We start from the raw sequence: 15,876 nt of genomic DNA, 5'->3' as shown, positions 1-15,876 counted from the left end.
TTAAAAAAAAAATTCTTTCATTCTCACAACCCGAACTTCTTGGTACTAGGTGGATAGTTTTATTGGAAGGTGGAAATAGTATGTAGGGTGAGGATATTGGGAGTTTTCATTAGATGGATATGCAACATTAACATGTTGATTACTAAGAATCATAGCACAAAAGGTGTTCTAGGACTGGTGAAGGAAAAATCTTTGATGGAAAGGATGCAAATACCATTCCAATGATTTTTTTGGAAGAATTTTCTTCATGGGTTTTGTGGGAATGAGCCTTTAAGGCCAAACAACATTTTTAAGCCTAAAAGGCCTAGGAACTAGGGCCAGGTAGAAAAGAGATGAAAACTTGTGATCCTAAACCACTATTAGAGATTTAGATATGGTTTTACACCTACTAAGAGATTCTATAAATATTTTTTGTGATTGTGTGGAAGTTTGTGAAGTTTAGAGTAAAATTGGCAAAAACATGGCTACTAGGAATGAGCCCCTTTTAGGCCTCCTAGTGCAACTTTTGAATTTGAAATATTGTGGAAGGGCTAGACCTGTCAGTTGGCCAATAAACCTTGTAGAAGGTTAGAGAATGAGATGTTAAGTTGTATGGTGACTTAATATCTTAGAGGATGTAGGTGAAGAGAGGTGACTCAATTACATAGTAGTTATTGTATTAAAGGAGGTGGGTTATTAAATCTATTAGAGATTTGCAACTTTAGTCAGATTACTCTAATTGATGCAATCAAATGTATAAGTGGCATGTTGGCCTTGAAAATTTGATCTCTATCCTTTACCTTATCATAATTTATCTCTATGATATATATGATTAATAATCAGTGAATTAATAATCACTAATTGTATATATATATTTAATAACAATCATATTATTAAATAGATATACATGAATGATTATATTGAAATAAATAATAATCATATTATTGCTCAAGTGCATCAATAATTAATATCAATATATTATGGTGCATTGCAACATATATAATCAATCATAATTGTGATAATGATATCGCTGAGTAAGGGTAATCAAACAATTGTTAATGGCAACAAATGATAAGTTCATAAATATGTGAGATGTGGCTCTACGTTACCTTATTTATTGAAGTCATCCCAATACTTATAAAAGCACACAAATCATTTTAAGTGTAGAGAAAAACAAGTATACAACCATTCAACTAATTATATCTCAGCAGCATTAAAGTCACAACAGATCAATATTGATAAACTTATCTTGGTGAGAATATTATGAATTGAAAACAATGGTCATTGAAGGTTATATAGTTGTATAAGGTTTGATACATATCCCATTGCTTATTACCAATTCTTTCAACCAAAATAACCATTGTATATTGGTATGATTCAATATCTTCAACATAAGCCAATATCTTATGAATTGCTTATAAACTACACTTTCAATAATGATAAGTTGTGTTCAAAGTTGTGAGATTCTTATATAAGAAGTCTTAAGTTCAAATCTATTCAATCTTTAAAAATGATAATAATTAATACAAGCTTTGTTAATAGTGAGGGCACCTAGGATACTATCAACATCAACTCAATTTCAATCCTTTCTAATAATAATCTCCCCAATCCAATTTAGCATCTTGGGTGTATCCTAATTTGCTTCCAAAGTTAATAGGGCTCCCAGCTTGTTCATTTCTATAGAATTCCTTTTCCTCCATGGAAAGATTGAAAAAATCTTTGCCCACTTCTTACACTTGAGAAGTCAGAGTGTGGGATTCCATGATTGATGATTTGAAAGAAAACCTAGTTTTGTATAGCTTTAGAGATTGTTGCAATGGTCTCTTGTTGAAGATGTAGAGAGCCCAAGTCATGCCAATCAATTATTGGAATCTAGGTGTTGTGTGTGGTTTGGAGGGGAACTATTTCTACCCGTAAAATAGGAGCCCCAATTCTTTAAGCATGTATTTTCAAAGACTGCTCGGATTACGACAGTTTTGCCAATGCTTATCAAGCAGCATTGTCTTGTCTTGACTCTAAAACAAACCAACACAATCATTTCTCTAATTAAAAACAAAAGGAAACGAATTTAAATCACCAAAATGAAAAATTAAAATGCATATGACCATTAAAAAAAAAATATTGTCAATGTAGACTCAATGTGTAATCTTGTTATTCAAACACGTGTAAGCTACTTCTTATAATGCTAGAAGCAACTATAACATTTTTGTGTATGCATTAAACAAGACTGCCAATAATATAAACATTAAATTATAGATTCTCAAAGAAATTTTGATCAAGAATAGATTGTAAACACTAACGAGTTTATTGGATAAGCAAAGAAACCTCATAATGATCATGATAGAGAATACAATTAGAGAAAAGACTAAAACCCACACCTATCATCCTTCAAGAAAGATAAGAATGTTGTTGGTTGTACCCACCCAACCAACTATATCCATTTGGGCTCCTAAAGTCAAGGGATAGTTATCAAGTTTGGCAACTGGAGTTGTCAAGTTGACAACACTAAACTAATAGGCAAGACTTGGGATGATAAAAGTCTATAAATGTTGTAAAAAACTAACCATGGAGAGAAGAGAGAAGTCAATGTACGAAGTGTAAATATCAATAACATAAAGGTTTCCTATAATTTCTATGTCTTTTTAACAATTTTTACAGTGATTTGCAGCATTATTTCAGGTCTAGATGCTTTCTTTTTGAAGAACACTTATATGACATGTTAGAGTGTTGAATCAATAGTATCGTGGCTTTCATGGCACCTAGATTCATTAAGGGAGATATTCAGGTTTGAATAAAAACTACTATAATTTTCTTCTAGGGTAACCTGAGAGGGAAAAAATAGGACGTCTTGTATGTAAGTGGTCATGGAACCCCCAAACCTTGGAGGAAGAGACAAGAGAGGCTGTATTTTATTCCTCCACAAGTGCAAGTTGGCATGCAACAATTTGCACATGCTTTGAGTAAAAGGAAACAGACTATGTAACTGTCTTTGTGTTACGAGAATAGTGACAAGGTATTGGATTAAGGGTTTTATCTATTCAAAGAGTTGGAGAGTGCTATGAGAGTTAAGAAAAGAATATTGGGGAGTCTAATTGATCTTTGAGTGGTTGAGAGTGGTTGTGTACCCAAGGAATGATCAGTTCAATGATAGTTTAGTGGAATGGGTGATTGTCCTATAATGGCAATAAAAGATGTAAACAATGTTATTCATTGGGATTTGAGATTGACTATATTAGTAGGCATTGAGGACGGAGTTGGAAAAGTCTAATGTGTTGTAAGGGCTAGAGTCCCAAGGGATTAAGGGATTTGGTTTAGGGTTAAGTCTTATTTGTAGTGGTTAATGGAATAGGACATTGGCAATGCTATGTTAGTAGAGTTTGGGTATGAAAAGAGTCTTTAAAAGAGTGGGATATTATTGAGGGATTCGTGGGAATTCAATATAATCCTCGGTTGTGTTGAAGAGGATGGGATGTGTTCATAGGGTACAAGGGAAGTGTTATGCAATCAATGGTCATGAATACAATGAATGGAGTCATCAAGTATTGTGAGGGCAATCAAAAAGTGTTGAAGATATAATTAGTGAATGAGATGTGATTAGAGATTGAGTGTGATTAATATGTGGAGTACATTGGAAGGGAGAGATAGCCAATGACTAGGCTTTGGCCATTAATAGTTCTTGAGAGTGTGTGATTAGTTGAGAGAATCCTTGTATTGATCTAAGAATTGGGATAGTGTCTTTGATGAAGACTAATGATGTGAGAATTTGTATCACACTAAGAATCTGAATAATTTGTCCTAAATTAATAGGACTTTTGATTGGGCCCATTAGCTTCTACATCATAGTGGTACCAAAGCAAGGGATTAGATCCTTGCAAGGTGAAGATGGGTCCAACAAGGTCAAAGAGGGAAATGCTAGACTTCTTGAGTAAAGGAAGAAGAAAAGAGAGAAAGAAGAGACAAGGAAATAAGAAGAGAAAAGAGATGAGAAAATGATGCAAGAGGAATTGAGAAGCATAAAACAAGAACTTGAGGCAAACATGAGAAAGTTTGATGAACTCATGGAATAGGATAGTAGGAACACTGAGAGATGGGAAGAATAGTGTAGACCAACTTTAGGAGCCCAAATGGATATAGAATACAATTAGAGAAAAGACTAGAACCCACACATATCATCTTTCAAGAAAGATAAGAATGTTGTTGGTTGTACCCACCCAACCAACTATCTCCATCTGGGCTCCTAAATACATGTTTCAACTGCTACAAGAGAGCTTATCTGCTAGTCTAAAGGATGAAAAACAATTGAAGGAACCAATTGAAGGGAAGCAATTTCAAAAGGCATATTTAGGAAAATAAATGTTTTTGTTGCAACAAAAGAGCTTGGTTGCAAGTCTAAACGATGATAATCAAATAGAAAAGAAGGGATTAACAAGCCAACGAGTGTGCAGCCAATGGTAGTGACTCTGATATTTGAAATCAATAACTTCTGCAAAGAAGGGATTCACAACCTTAGGTAATTAATAATGAGAATGACAACATTTTATCAATAGGTCAGTTGAAGGATAGTTAACATGTTTGACAACATGTAATAGTGAAGTAAGGAAAGTGACCAATGATCTAAGAAAATGAAAAGTTTAATATAAACTTCTAGGACTATGATGATAGTTTATACAGTTGTCTTAACAAATAGATCAAACCAATATAAGATGACTGTAAGGACTCAAGAATTATGAGTTGCTACGTTGAAAACCATGATGATCATGAGGAAGCTAAGTTGATGTGAAGTTGATGCTATTCATGTTTTTGTCATTAATGGCTGTCACTAATGTCAACACATCTAATGTATAGAAGATTTACTTTTATGATTTGGATATTTTGTTGGATTGGATTATCTGTGTTCTGATATCCTTGACGTACTGGTAGAAGTGCTCATTGAAGGATGTGTTTTAAATGTTTTTTCTTATCAATGTTGGTGATGGCTCTATTTTGTGTGCAACATATCGAGGAATTGGGTTCTGTATTGACAACTGGAGGCTTTGGATAACTTTTGGCAAACTTAATTTTTACTGGATGGGTTAGAGGGATTTCCCCGCTTGAAGCACCTCCTCAACTATTTATGGCCATTTTGTGGATGATTTTGTCCACATTGGTTGAAGAGAAGAAAAATCAAATTGGCCCTTCATTTTCTTTTCTTTTTATTAGTATAAGACTCAATGTTACCAACATGTTACCAACAATCCTTCCTCCTAGCTCTATATTGGACACACTAATATTGTTGGAAGTAGATCAGGGTTGGGGAATATTTTTGGTTTTTGGGCATTCCCTTTGCTTTCCAAGCCTCTCCCATGGACCTTTGGAATACAATTCTTGAAACCATTGAGAAGCTTTATTATTGGATTTCCAAACCACTCTCCCAGCTTGTAAATTCCAAGTGTGCTTAAATATTCTCACGACCAACTATATTTATCATTCTTTCTATTGGGCTCCCTCCAAGGCTTCTTATTTGAAATTGGAAATTCTTTTGAGATATGTTTGTGGGCTTCTTTGGAACACCACAAGCATTTTCATAGAGTTTCTTGTGAATTATGATGTCTACCATGTGACTCTGGTGGTCTTGGGGCTCTTCTCAAAATGGAGACACGGATTAGCCTTTTGTGCTAAACAAATTGTTGTTGGTTCATGAGATGAAACCTAGAAAGTTCTCACTAGGCATTGCATTTCCTCTAATTATCCACTCAATTGACCTTTGAAGTGGATAGCCTTTCAAAACCTTCGGGTTATAATAGAGGTTGCCACATTGAATCCATTTTTGTGGCCAAAAGTATTTCGCATGCTTAGGATGCCAACAAACCTTTGAATTGGTGGTTAGCTCAAGCTTTCAGGATGACCTTTCTTTCAATTAACTTAATATCTGGTGGTCTTTGCTTATTCAAATATGAAAGCTCGATTTTGGCTTTGTCAGCTAGATCAAGATACTATTGACATTCATAGTATCTCTTCCACTAAATGTACCATACAAGATTGGCGTTCACACATTGAGGCCATGGTGAAAAGAAGAATGTTGGTCTCCCAACACAACCTTCAACTATTACAAGCCCCAATTGGGTTATTGTTGGCTCTCTTTGCACCTTTCTGTTATACTTGATTTGAATTTTTAGTGGCATTTGAAGTCAAAATTGTGTTTCTAGCAAACATACCTTCACAATATCTAGTTTGCACTCATTGAGCCTAAGCTCACCCTTTTTGCTTGATGTATTATTTTCCAAGGCTTGCAAGTGGTCTCTCACCTTCAGCATATAGGTTTTATTGGCCCTCTTTATTTGTTATATGATCAACTAAAGTCTTTCAACAACTTTATTAGCTTTTTCTTGTGCTAAAGAATTGTGGAGTTGGATTCATGATTTCTTTCATTGCTTCAACCATAACCATTTTCTTGGCATATGGCTGACTTTTAATCCCCATCAAATTTTCCCAAATTTGGTATGTTTTCAAGGTGGAGATCCTCTTTTCTTTATGGAAAGATAAGAATGTTATAGTTTATCACACCTCTATTGATATTGGTGTTTAACATTTGAGTAGCATGTATTTATAATAATGTGGTGCTTCATATCCAAGTCTAGGTGGCCAACCTCTAAGAAGCTTTAGATTAATAAGGAATTGCTCCTTGTATGGTTTCCAAAGTTCCTTTGAATAATGTTGCCTCCCTTGGCTAGTTCCACCTCGCAATAGTTGATGTGGCCAACACTAATCTCCTCAATGCTTTCAAACTGTGTGATCTTAGACTCATCTTCACCAATCTGGTGGTGGGAGTGGTTTCACTAGGCAACACTTCGCCTTAGGTCTTTTCTCTAGGTAGGCCTTTGGTGAACCAAGGCCATGTACTAGTGGTGATCATAGTTAGTTGATTTCAATAGAGATGTTGGCTAACTAGATTCTTCCAATTGGCTTTGGAAATTTCACTAAATTATGATGATAAGGATAAGGAGGATCCTACTAATGTGGATTCATCTCTCCTTGTCTTCACCCCTAACATTGTTGTATGGGGGAAGCCAAATGAGAAGGACTCCCTATTGCCACCATATCGTGTTGCTCTTATTGTTTAGTGGCTTGTTTCGATTGTTTATTAGATTTCTAGTCTCTACCTGTGATATTGGATTCAAGTTATGCCCATGTGTTTTTTGTGCAATTTGAGCATTCCCTGAGTGACTCCAAGGAATAAACTTGTCATTATATATATATATATATATATATATATATATATATATATATATATATATATATATATATATATATATATATATATATATATATATATATATATATATATATATATATATATATATATATATATATATATATATATAGGTTTAGACACACTCATAAAAAATGACAAACTTAACAAGTCTTACTTTGTTTGTTATAGTTCCATGTGAATCACCATATTCACCTACCGATGTCATTATTAAAGTTAAAAATAGTTACCCTATTCCATCTCCAAAAGTTTGCAAGAGTCTCTCAGGCTTTAGCCGTTTAAACTCTTCTTTACAACATTACCACTACAGTCAAAGTTTTTGGACTAGCAATACCACTAGAAAGATGTGATCCTTCCCTTTGATGAACACATTGCTTCCTTATTGCCATCGGAACTTCTTTCCCTCATGGCATTGTCATTCACATTTCTGTTGTTTAAAAAAATATCGAGAGACTATGAAAGCTTGACTCAGCATAGTTTTGGAAACACATGTTAGTAGACGAACTATGTCGCACAACCAAATAACTTAATAGATTGATGAGAAGGATAACTTGACAATCATTAGCTAACATAACAAGAATATTGATTGTAAATTTGACATTATATGTAAAGTTTCACATGGATGCCTATTTGGGACTAATTCATTATTGGAGGACCACCCTAGTCATCTCATCATTGGATTAGATGGGCTCTAGGATCACTAAATGATAATACCTTTGCTTGGAGCTAGCCATACCACCTCTAAAGCATCAACGCTAGGAAATATACAAAGAGCGCAATGAAGACTGATAATTACAATGCAAGGGCCATAAAGTGGTTTTGGGTTCACAAGAATAACCCATGTCATCTATTAAATGTGCACATTGTTGATGCATGTGTTTAATATGTTATGCACTAATGGAAAGGCCACTTTTAATGCTAATATCATATGGTAGTTGTCTTTTGGTTGAAGCCATCAAGGCTTAGTATCATCTCACATCTTGATTAAGCTTTGTGCTATTTTTACCAGGTGGCATTATAAATTTCCCCTAGTGTTTATATTGTGTAAAACCCAGTACTTAGTGCTTCACAATTTAAGGTGTTTTTAATGCACACAAAAAAATATTATATTTGTATTGCACCAATTCATTTGTTTACGATCTGAGCTCAACTTGATATGTTGATTTGTATACCAAAAAAGTGATAATTGTTTGGACAAAATGTTTACTTTAACATACATTAAAATCTTTGGAGTAGGTGCAAGTTAATTGAATTTATCCTTCACATATGTTTTATGCCTTGCGCATTCCAAGTCCATGGTAGCTAATCAATATACTAACTTATACATGCAGGATTAGTCTTTGTATTCTTCTTTGCTAATCCAATTTTGAAGATCATTTATGATATAAATCTTTCAGCCTAGCGAAGCTTTGAAGCTGTTTGGTTGTAGATTTATACTATTTGGGCCTGTGATACTGTGTAATACCTTTTTGTATATATTAACATTTTCAGCACATACAGTTATGCTTTGCCTTTGGAATAATACAATTATCACTTTTTATATCATATACAGTTTTTTGAGATGTTATAACCATTTGTTGAACGTGACCAACATTTCAATATTGTGCACTCCTGAGAAGAGAGCTCAGGGTAATGGTTTGTAGCCATGTTAATCTACAAATAACTAGTTCACTCATGGCTTCCCAAATTCATTTACAAAAGTGAGATTGACCATGGAGTATCAGATTGAGGGATGTGAGATCATAGTTGCAATGGATGGCAAGCCACTCGTCAAACTAGCCAACATAGTTTTGATGAAAGGGATCAAATATGATCCTACTATACAGATGAGGTTATTATTCTTCTATCAAGCGTTTTAAAAATTGTCAGGCTTTAATAGTGGTATGAGTATCATCTGAGCACACAAATGCATATTCCAAAACAATATTCAAATAACTAAGGCCCCATCATTTTGAGAAAAAATGCATATTCAAATGCAGTCTCCTTACAATGCCTATAACGACCACTGTCTCCAAAATGTCCAGTGTTCATATTTGTCTTCAGAAGAACAGGCCGAGAATGATCTCTCTCAGTTAATTCACGCACCCTAGCAACCCACTTCGCAGATTCCCAAAAACCAACCCTGAATATCAAGCATCAAATATCAACCTTACATTACAGCATTTCCTGTAAAAACCTCTAAAGTTAAACAGAAATGTTTTCTTGAAAAAATAAAATACACAAGTAGATATTGTCACAACAGTATGAGATTCGCCAAAGGCCATATTTATGTTTTGTTGAATTGTAGACATGCCTTGAATCATGGAAAGATGCTGTCACCAACATGGCAGGGTAACAAACCCCTTTCTGAATATTCTCATATGGAGAATAACTACGAATAGCTGAAAATTCCACGAAGTTCCTTGGATCACCAAATTCTTCATAATCCAAAACTGTGAGTGGTAAGCTTGGATCCAATAATGTGCTACAAACATCTAGGAAAGGAACCTGCATGTAAATTTTTAGACAATACATCTTCTGCTCGAATCATAAGATGAAAAATTCTGGTATTGTGGCTACCTCATAACCAATATATGTCACTGGTGGTATCAAGAATGGAGATAACTGATGATCAAAGGTTAACCAAGAAGCAAGTGAATTGTTTTTATCCAATTCATTATTAACATCTACCATTCATGAAATTTTGTTTCCAGAGATCACTAAAAGCATTTTCTGTTATTAGTTTGTCCCATAAATCAGTTTTCAGATAACCAACCTTTAGACTTATAGCCCTGTATAAGTCTGGACATGTGTTGACAGCTGAAGCTACAAGAAGTCCACCTGCACTGATGCCCGTGGCTCCTAATAAATTTTTATGGACGTATCCCTCTTCCACGAGATATTTGCTGCAAGCAATGAAATCAGAGATGGAGTTGGTCTTCTGCAAAGCTTTGCCTGCATTATGCCAGGACTTGCCTCCACCACCACCTCCTCTATAGAAACCATATGCAGAATTAGTACCATAGTCCTAGGCATCAATGAAAAAAGAGAAAAATATATATGCACACCATTATAACAAATAAATTCAGCTTTTCTGGTTTCCTTTTTCTGACACAAAATAACAGATGTGAAAATACAAACTTCTACTAACCCAAGCACATAACTAATGACAGAACGGATGGATTTTTATTTGTTTTCTGTGGATCAGTGCTCTTTTAATAACAAAAAGAAAGCTTTGATGAAATTTAATTTATTTTGTGTGGATCAGTGCTCTTTCAATAACAAAAAGAGAGCTTTGTCCATCAGTGAATAGTTTAGTGACGGTCGAACTCCTCACCTCTGGGGCGCTGAGCCTGTGGCTTTTAAGCCAAAGCCTAATGCCTAGAATTATCACACAACCAATGAACCAGTACAACAGACTCTACCTATAGGATGTTATTCTTTAATAAGGCTGTATTATGACATGGTGAATTCCATGGTACATTTAGTCACTAGAACTCAGCATGGCCCAATCTAGGTGATTCCTGCCAAGATAACTTATAGTCAAACTTTTACAAAATTCAGACACATTGAATTACAATTACAGATACAAAACAAAATCTACCAGATGAAGACTATCTAGAAAACATTTACACCATAGATTCAATGGTGCAGCTGCTTTAAAGTTTAAAGCAGTGCTCACTGTTAAGCAGTCATTGCTGTTGAGTTGCATATTTGCCTTTTATTATCTCTTTACTAGATGCCTTCAGAAGGGAAACTAAAACACATTACAGATAGGTGCGAAAGCACTTGTAAGCAAAAGAAGTTTAAAAATACTGAGCAGGCACATTTTTTCTTGTCAGAGATTATCATAGGTTGCCCAGATAAAACCCAACTCTCAATTTTCGAAGTGAACAAAGAACTTTTAATTACAACACTAAACAATCCCAGGTGCAATTGAATTTTCAAATAGTACTGGAGGCTTGAAAAACAGGCTACTCGGTGACAATTTATTGTGTAAAAGGTGTTGAAGATAGCATCGGGAAGACAAACCAGAAGTTATAATGTTTTTGTAGCTATGGTCAGATTCCTTCAGTCCGGCATAAATAACAAAAAGGTTGTGATAATATAATTATTATATTGTTAATAATTATATTATATATTATTAACATAATATAATTATTATACTATAATTATAAATTGGTAAACCATAATATAATTATTTTTGCAAGGATCGAGTCAAGTTTCGAAGTCTATTTAACACTTGATCTTGCATATTTTTCTAAATCCAAGAAATCTCTTTGATTGCATTTTCAAATTTTTCATAAGTGCTTAAAACGACTTCTTCTCTTGCCTCTTGATAGAAGGATATGATTCCTTGTTATTTTTCATAAAGTTTTTGTTGTATATATTTGTTATGTTGTGTATGCAAATCTCATCATTTCCATTTTCAGATTTGCATATGTTTTATATATGTTAAGTTGCTTCTTCTATTCTTTTGTCTACTTCTCTAAGTTGCATATGCAAAGTCTCACTTACTTGCATATGTAGTCAGGGATAAAATCTCTCTCTAATATGGAAGCAAGTCCCTCTTTTCCCCTCATGAGAATGCAAGTGCAAGTCCCACCAATATGCATTAAATGAACCTCCATATGCCTGCCCTATGGTTGAAAAAGAATTTCCCACCTACTTGTCGGATACATAGCATGACTTACGCTCATTAAAGCATGCTATAATTTCATTTCATCATAATTCCAAAATCCGTGTTTTTGCATCAAAAGCTTGTCATGGACCCTTCATATGACGATGCTCATATACTATGGAACTTGCATGTGACAATTGTGCAAGCACACCATGTGGCAATGTCAAGAGAAGTTACGCCAACAAAAGGTTTATTGTTGGATTGAATGACATTCTCAAGTCACTCAATCATCAACTTGAGTTGTTGGACAAGAATCTTGGTGCTTGGAACAACATGACGGAGATTGATTTGGACGTCTTGTGTGAGTATGAAGTCATCACGTCTATTGAGATGTACCATAATTATGCACATGTGATGACCAAAAAAGTGCAAGTTCTACAAGGACTTGTAAAAGATGCAAAGGTAGCAGTAGCCAGGATAACTAACCAAGAAAGCATGATCAAAGAGGCATTCAGAGGGCTATCATGCAAAATCATCACTAAAGCTAATGGACTGAAGAATCAAGATTGTCTCACAAAGTTCGCTAAGGCCATCTGCTTACAACTTGAAATGGATGACTTCAACATCAAAGTAATGGATATATTTGCAAGCTGGAAGTATTCATTAAAAAAACAGCAAAATCAAATGGAGATTTGTAACAAAGAGATATTTGGAGAAATAAGCATACTCAAGAATGTTACAATGATCTCGCAACACACCAGTGAACCAGATGTTGCAGTTGTACACGAGTCCCATGCGGAAGTTTGGAGAGTTGTTTGATACCATGTGAATAATTCAAATCAGAAATTCATATGCTTATAGTAGAATAGCAGTAGGAAAGCTACATATAAAGAACATTTATGTTATAAGTACCTAACAACATGCACCTATACAACCAACTCATGTAGTTAAGTTGCAATCGCATCAAGCATGCAACTTTGAATAAAGTCAAAGTAGTTAGTTATAGATATGTCAAAGTGGTTGAGGGTGTTCCACTTTTTCCTCCACCTTTCTCTCTCCTATTTTTCTATATAAAGGAGAGAGCTCATTGTAAATAATCATCTTTTGAAAAGGCAAGATAATTATCAATTTATTTGTGCACTCTAAGACTTTGTGCTTGGATGTAAATCTAAATTGCTATCAATAAAAGCAGCAACTTGTTTTCAAACCTTGTGTTGATTCAAAGTGTTATGTGATGACATTTTCTGGATATTGATTGTAAGTTTTGGAGCTTTGATCAAGAAGGATTTGAATTTAATGTGCAAACTTTAAGAGGCTTATTGCATTCAGTGTCAATTTGAACTTTTGAAGACTTTGTGTTACAAAAGGACAAATTGTAATAAATAGTAGTGGCTGTAATCACTAGAGTTAAAGAATTTGGGCTTCAATTGTAAGTGTTGTATTTGAATTTGAGGGTATCCAGTAAGAGACTTTGTGCCAAACAGGTTATTCTGCTTAAATCTTCATTGAAGACAAGTGTAGGAGACTTTGGGTTCCTGTTTTTGTTTCACAAAATATAAAAAATAAATTGATGTCCCTAGTGTTGTTCTTATGTCAATTCCAGGGCCACCGGTATTGTCATAGCAATAAGGCACTTTTTGTTAAGTTGGAAAGTTAGAGTTGTAGGCAAATCATTCCTTAAAACAGATGAATTGATCAAGAAAACCATCATTTTTGTACTTTCAGTTAAGTTCTATTGAAGCCACCTATGGTAAGAAGGGAGCCTCCCCTATTGCTAAGAGGAGAGAGAAATCTCATGAAATGTTGCCTGAAGTCACAATTTTGTAAGCTGTTGTCAGTGACGTACCAAATCTTTAGCCAACACATACAAATGGTGAACTTCACTTTTGGCTCTAGAACTGTCTTTTTGGCTCTATCCATGATCTCATATAGATACCATATGAGCTTTTTATCCTTTTCAAACAATCATAAAACACTAACCAACAGTTCCAACAACTAAAACAAAAATGACATGAAAATAAAATCAAAAGATTTAAAGTAAACGAAAAAAGATTAAAACATAAAGATAGAAAATAACTGCAATATTGTAACATTAAGAAAGAAAACAAATTTCCTTTATCCAAAGCTTACCTTGATGATCTCTTCCATGCTCCTAGCAAATGTTTTTAAAAAATAGTCTTCACAACTCTCTTTGCTCTAGCCTTTATGCAATAAGAACTCTCCAACTAACATTCGCTCACAAACATTTTAGTAAGAACCCCTGAAAACTTGCCTAAATTTTCAGACTTCTTGTCAGAGTAATTTTGTTAAACAGTTGATGCACTACTGTGTATAATGTGACTTGCACATTATATGTTTCAGATTTGTGAATAATAATTCTGTAATGATCCTAGGAAAATAAGACAAACACTTGCATTAATAAAATATAAAAATGAGAATTCAACTCATACAAATCATTTAAATAAAATTAATGATGATAATAATAATCATTAGTGCCATTTATTTTTCTTATCCTTGAAATACACTTAAAACTATACATATATATATATATACAATCTCACCCTTACATAGTATTTCACATAATTCATAAAATCTACATATAGTATTAAAATGATTATTATATTCAAATCTAATCTCACATTGTAATTCATATTTGTTCCAAACGACAGTACGGGTCAAAGGCAGTTTTAATTTTTGTATATATGACCGTCAAATAAGACAAATGAGGGGACAAGAGAACAAGGAAGATTGATCGAGCCAGTGGATACAGAGATAAGGAAAATCGCAGTAACCCAGACATCGACCAACCGGGACATAGCAAACCACGGCATCATGTCATTTCAGGAAGAAGAGGCCCCACGGAATTCCAAAGATGACTCCGTCTTAGACCAAATGGACTATTGAGTATTCCCTGAGTAGGAAGATCGAAGCATAGACAAAATCCAGGAGTGTATCAAATCAATAAGCTACAGCTGCATCTTGAGCAATCCATAGGAGTTTCTTACCACGAGAGAGGAGTAAGGGAAAGTTGACCTCTGCCCCAGTAAACCTTAATAGAACAAACAATAGATCATACACCGAACAGCTAGTATAGAACAAACTATCGGATTAACAGATTAAGGAGAAAGAAGCCGTAATCATCCCTTAAAGTCATTCTAAATGATCTGACACTAAGGAACCATCAGAAACAACTAAATAACACTTACAAAAGAAACTCTCTATCAAGAGCAATGATAAACTAACAGGGTGCAGGTCTCTTGTGAGGAAGCAAGAACACATCCAAGTTGGAAGAGAGTCCCATTAAAGGCAGGGACCAAACATCTCTGAAGGTCAGTAAATCCAGGAAGAAGAACTATTTATAAGGATGAATAAACCTATGAGGTTATTCATAAGGCTTAGGATGAGCATGGGTCTCTCCTAAAAGGATGGGTATATCATTGTGATTATATATAAGGCCTTAATAAAGGGAAATATGGTGAAAAGATGGTGTTTAGTGGAGTTGTTGTTCTAAGTCATGCATGACGAATAGAGCCCCAGCAGGCATTCCCTCAGGAGCTAAACATCTGATCTCCATCTCCTCTTAAGGAAGGAATTAATTAGCATTTTTCTCACATAAGTCTTAGTAATGTAATCTTATTTGTTTATGCATTTTTGTAAGAATACTAACATGTTTTCAGGTTCATAAACCAGACAATGCAGAAGTAACAAGGGACATTACAAATTCATTGCATAACAATGATGATAACTGTGACATAAATAACATGCATTCATGAACAAGAACCATGAAGGATTTAAATATTAACCTTCAGTTGCCAAATACAGATCTAAATCTTTACTTTCTTAACTCTGTATGATCAAGAGCAGACTGAGATCTGAAAATGAATCTACAGCGGTCAACATACACAGACAGTAGATTATGCAGCCATGAGAATCCTTATCTCATCTCTCGCTCTCAAGTTTTATTGTTTTTCGGCAAAATAACTAGTTTGTAAGCCTTTTGCCTCACATCCAAGCATCAATAGTGGCTTCACAACTCTATTGATTAGAT

General features: G+C 34.5%; 1 protein-coding gene across 4 annotated transcripts in view; it reads right to left on the bottom strand.

Annotated features, from left to right (window-relative positions):
* Positions 1-8,740: 8,740 nt before the first annotated feature.
* Positions 8,741-15,876, bottom strand: part of LOC149551937 (Prolyl oligopeptidase family protein) — a 191,798-nt gene continuing 184,662 nt past the window's right edge. For 2 of the 4 annotated variants that reach the window (XM_089787433.1, XM_089787436.1), the window contains exons 9-11: positions 9,984-10,200; positions 9,522-9,715; positions 8,741-9,350 (exon numbers count right to left, since the gene is read on the bottom strand). In XM_089787433.1, coding sequence (XP_089643559.1) covers positions 9,164-9,350; positions 9,522-9,715; positions 9,984-10,200 — 598 coding nt within the window. In that variant the 3' untranslated portion in view covers positions 8,741-9,163. The remainder of the gene's footprint in view (positions 9,351-9,521; positions 9,716-9,983; positions 10,201-15,876) is intronic. The other 2 variants (XM_089787435.1, XM_089787434.1) reach the window with 2 other exon arrangements.

The sequence above is a fragment of the Cupressus sempervirens genome, chromosome 6 (assembly GCF_028749045.1).
Source record: "Cupressus sempervirens isolate cs-2001-9-10 chromosome 6, ASM2874904v1, whole genome shotgun sequence".
NCBI classification, from domain to species: Eukaryota; Viridiplantae; Streptophyta; class Pinopsida; order Cupressales; family Cupressaceae; genus Cupressus; species Cupressus sempervirens.
Note: the sequence above shows the minus strand (reverse complement) of the source record. Positions and strands in the feature narration are given on the sequence as shown.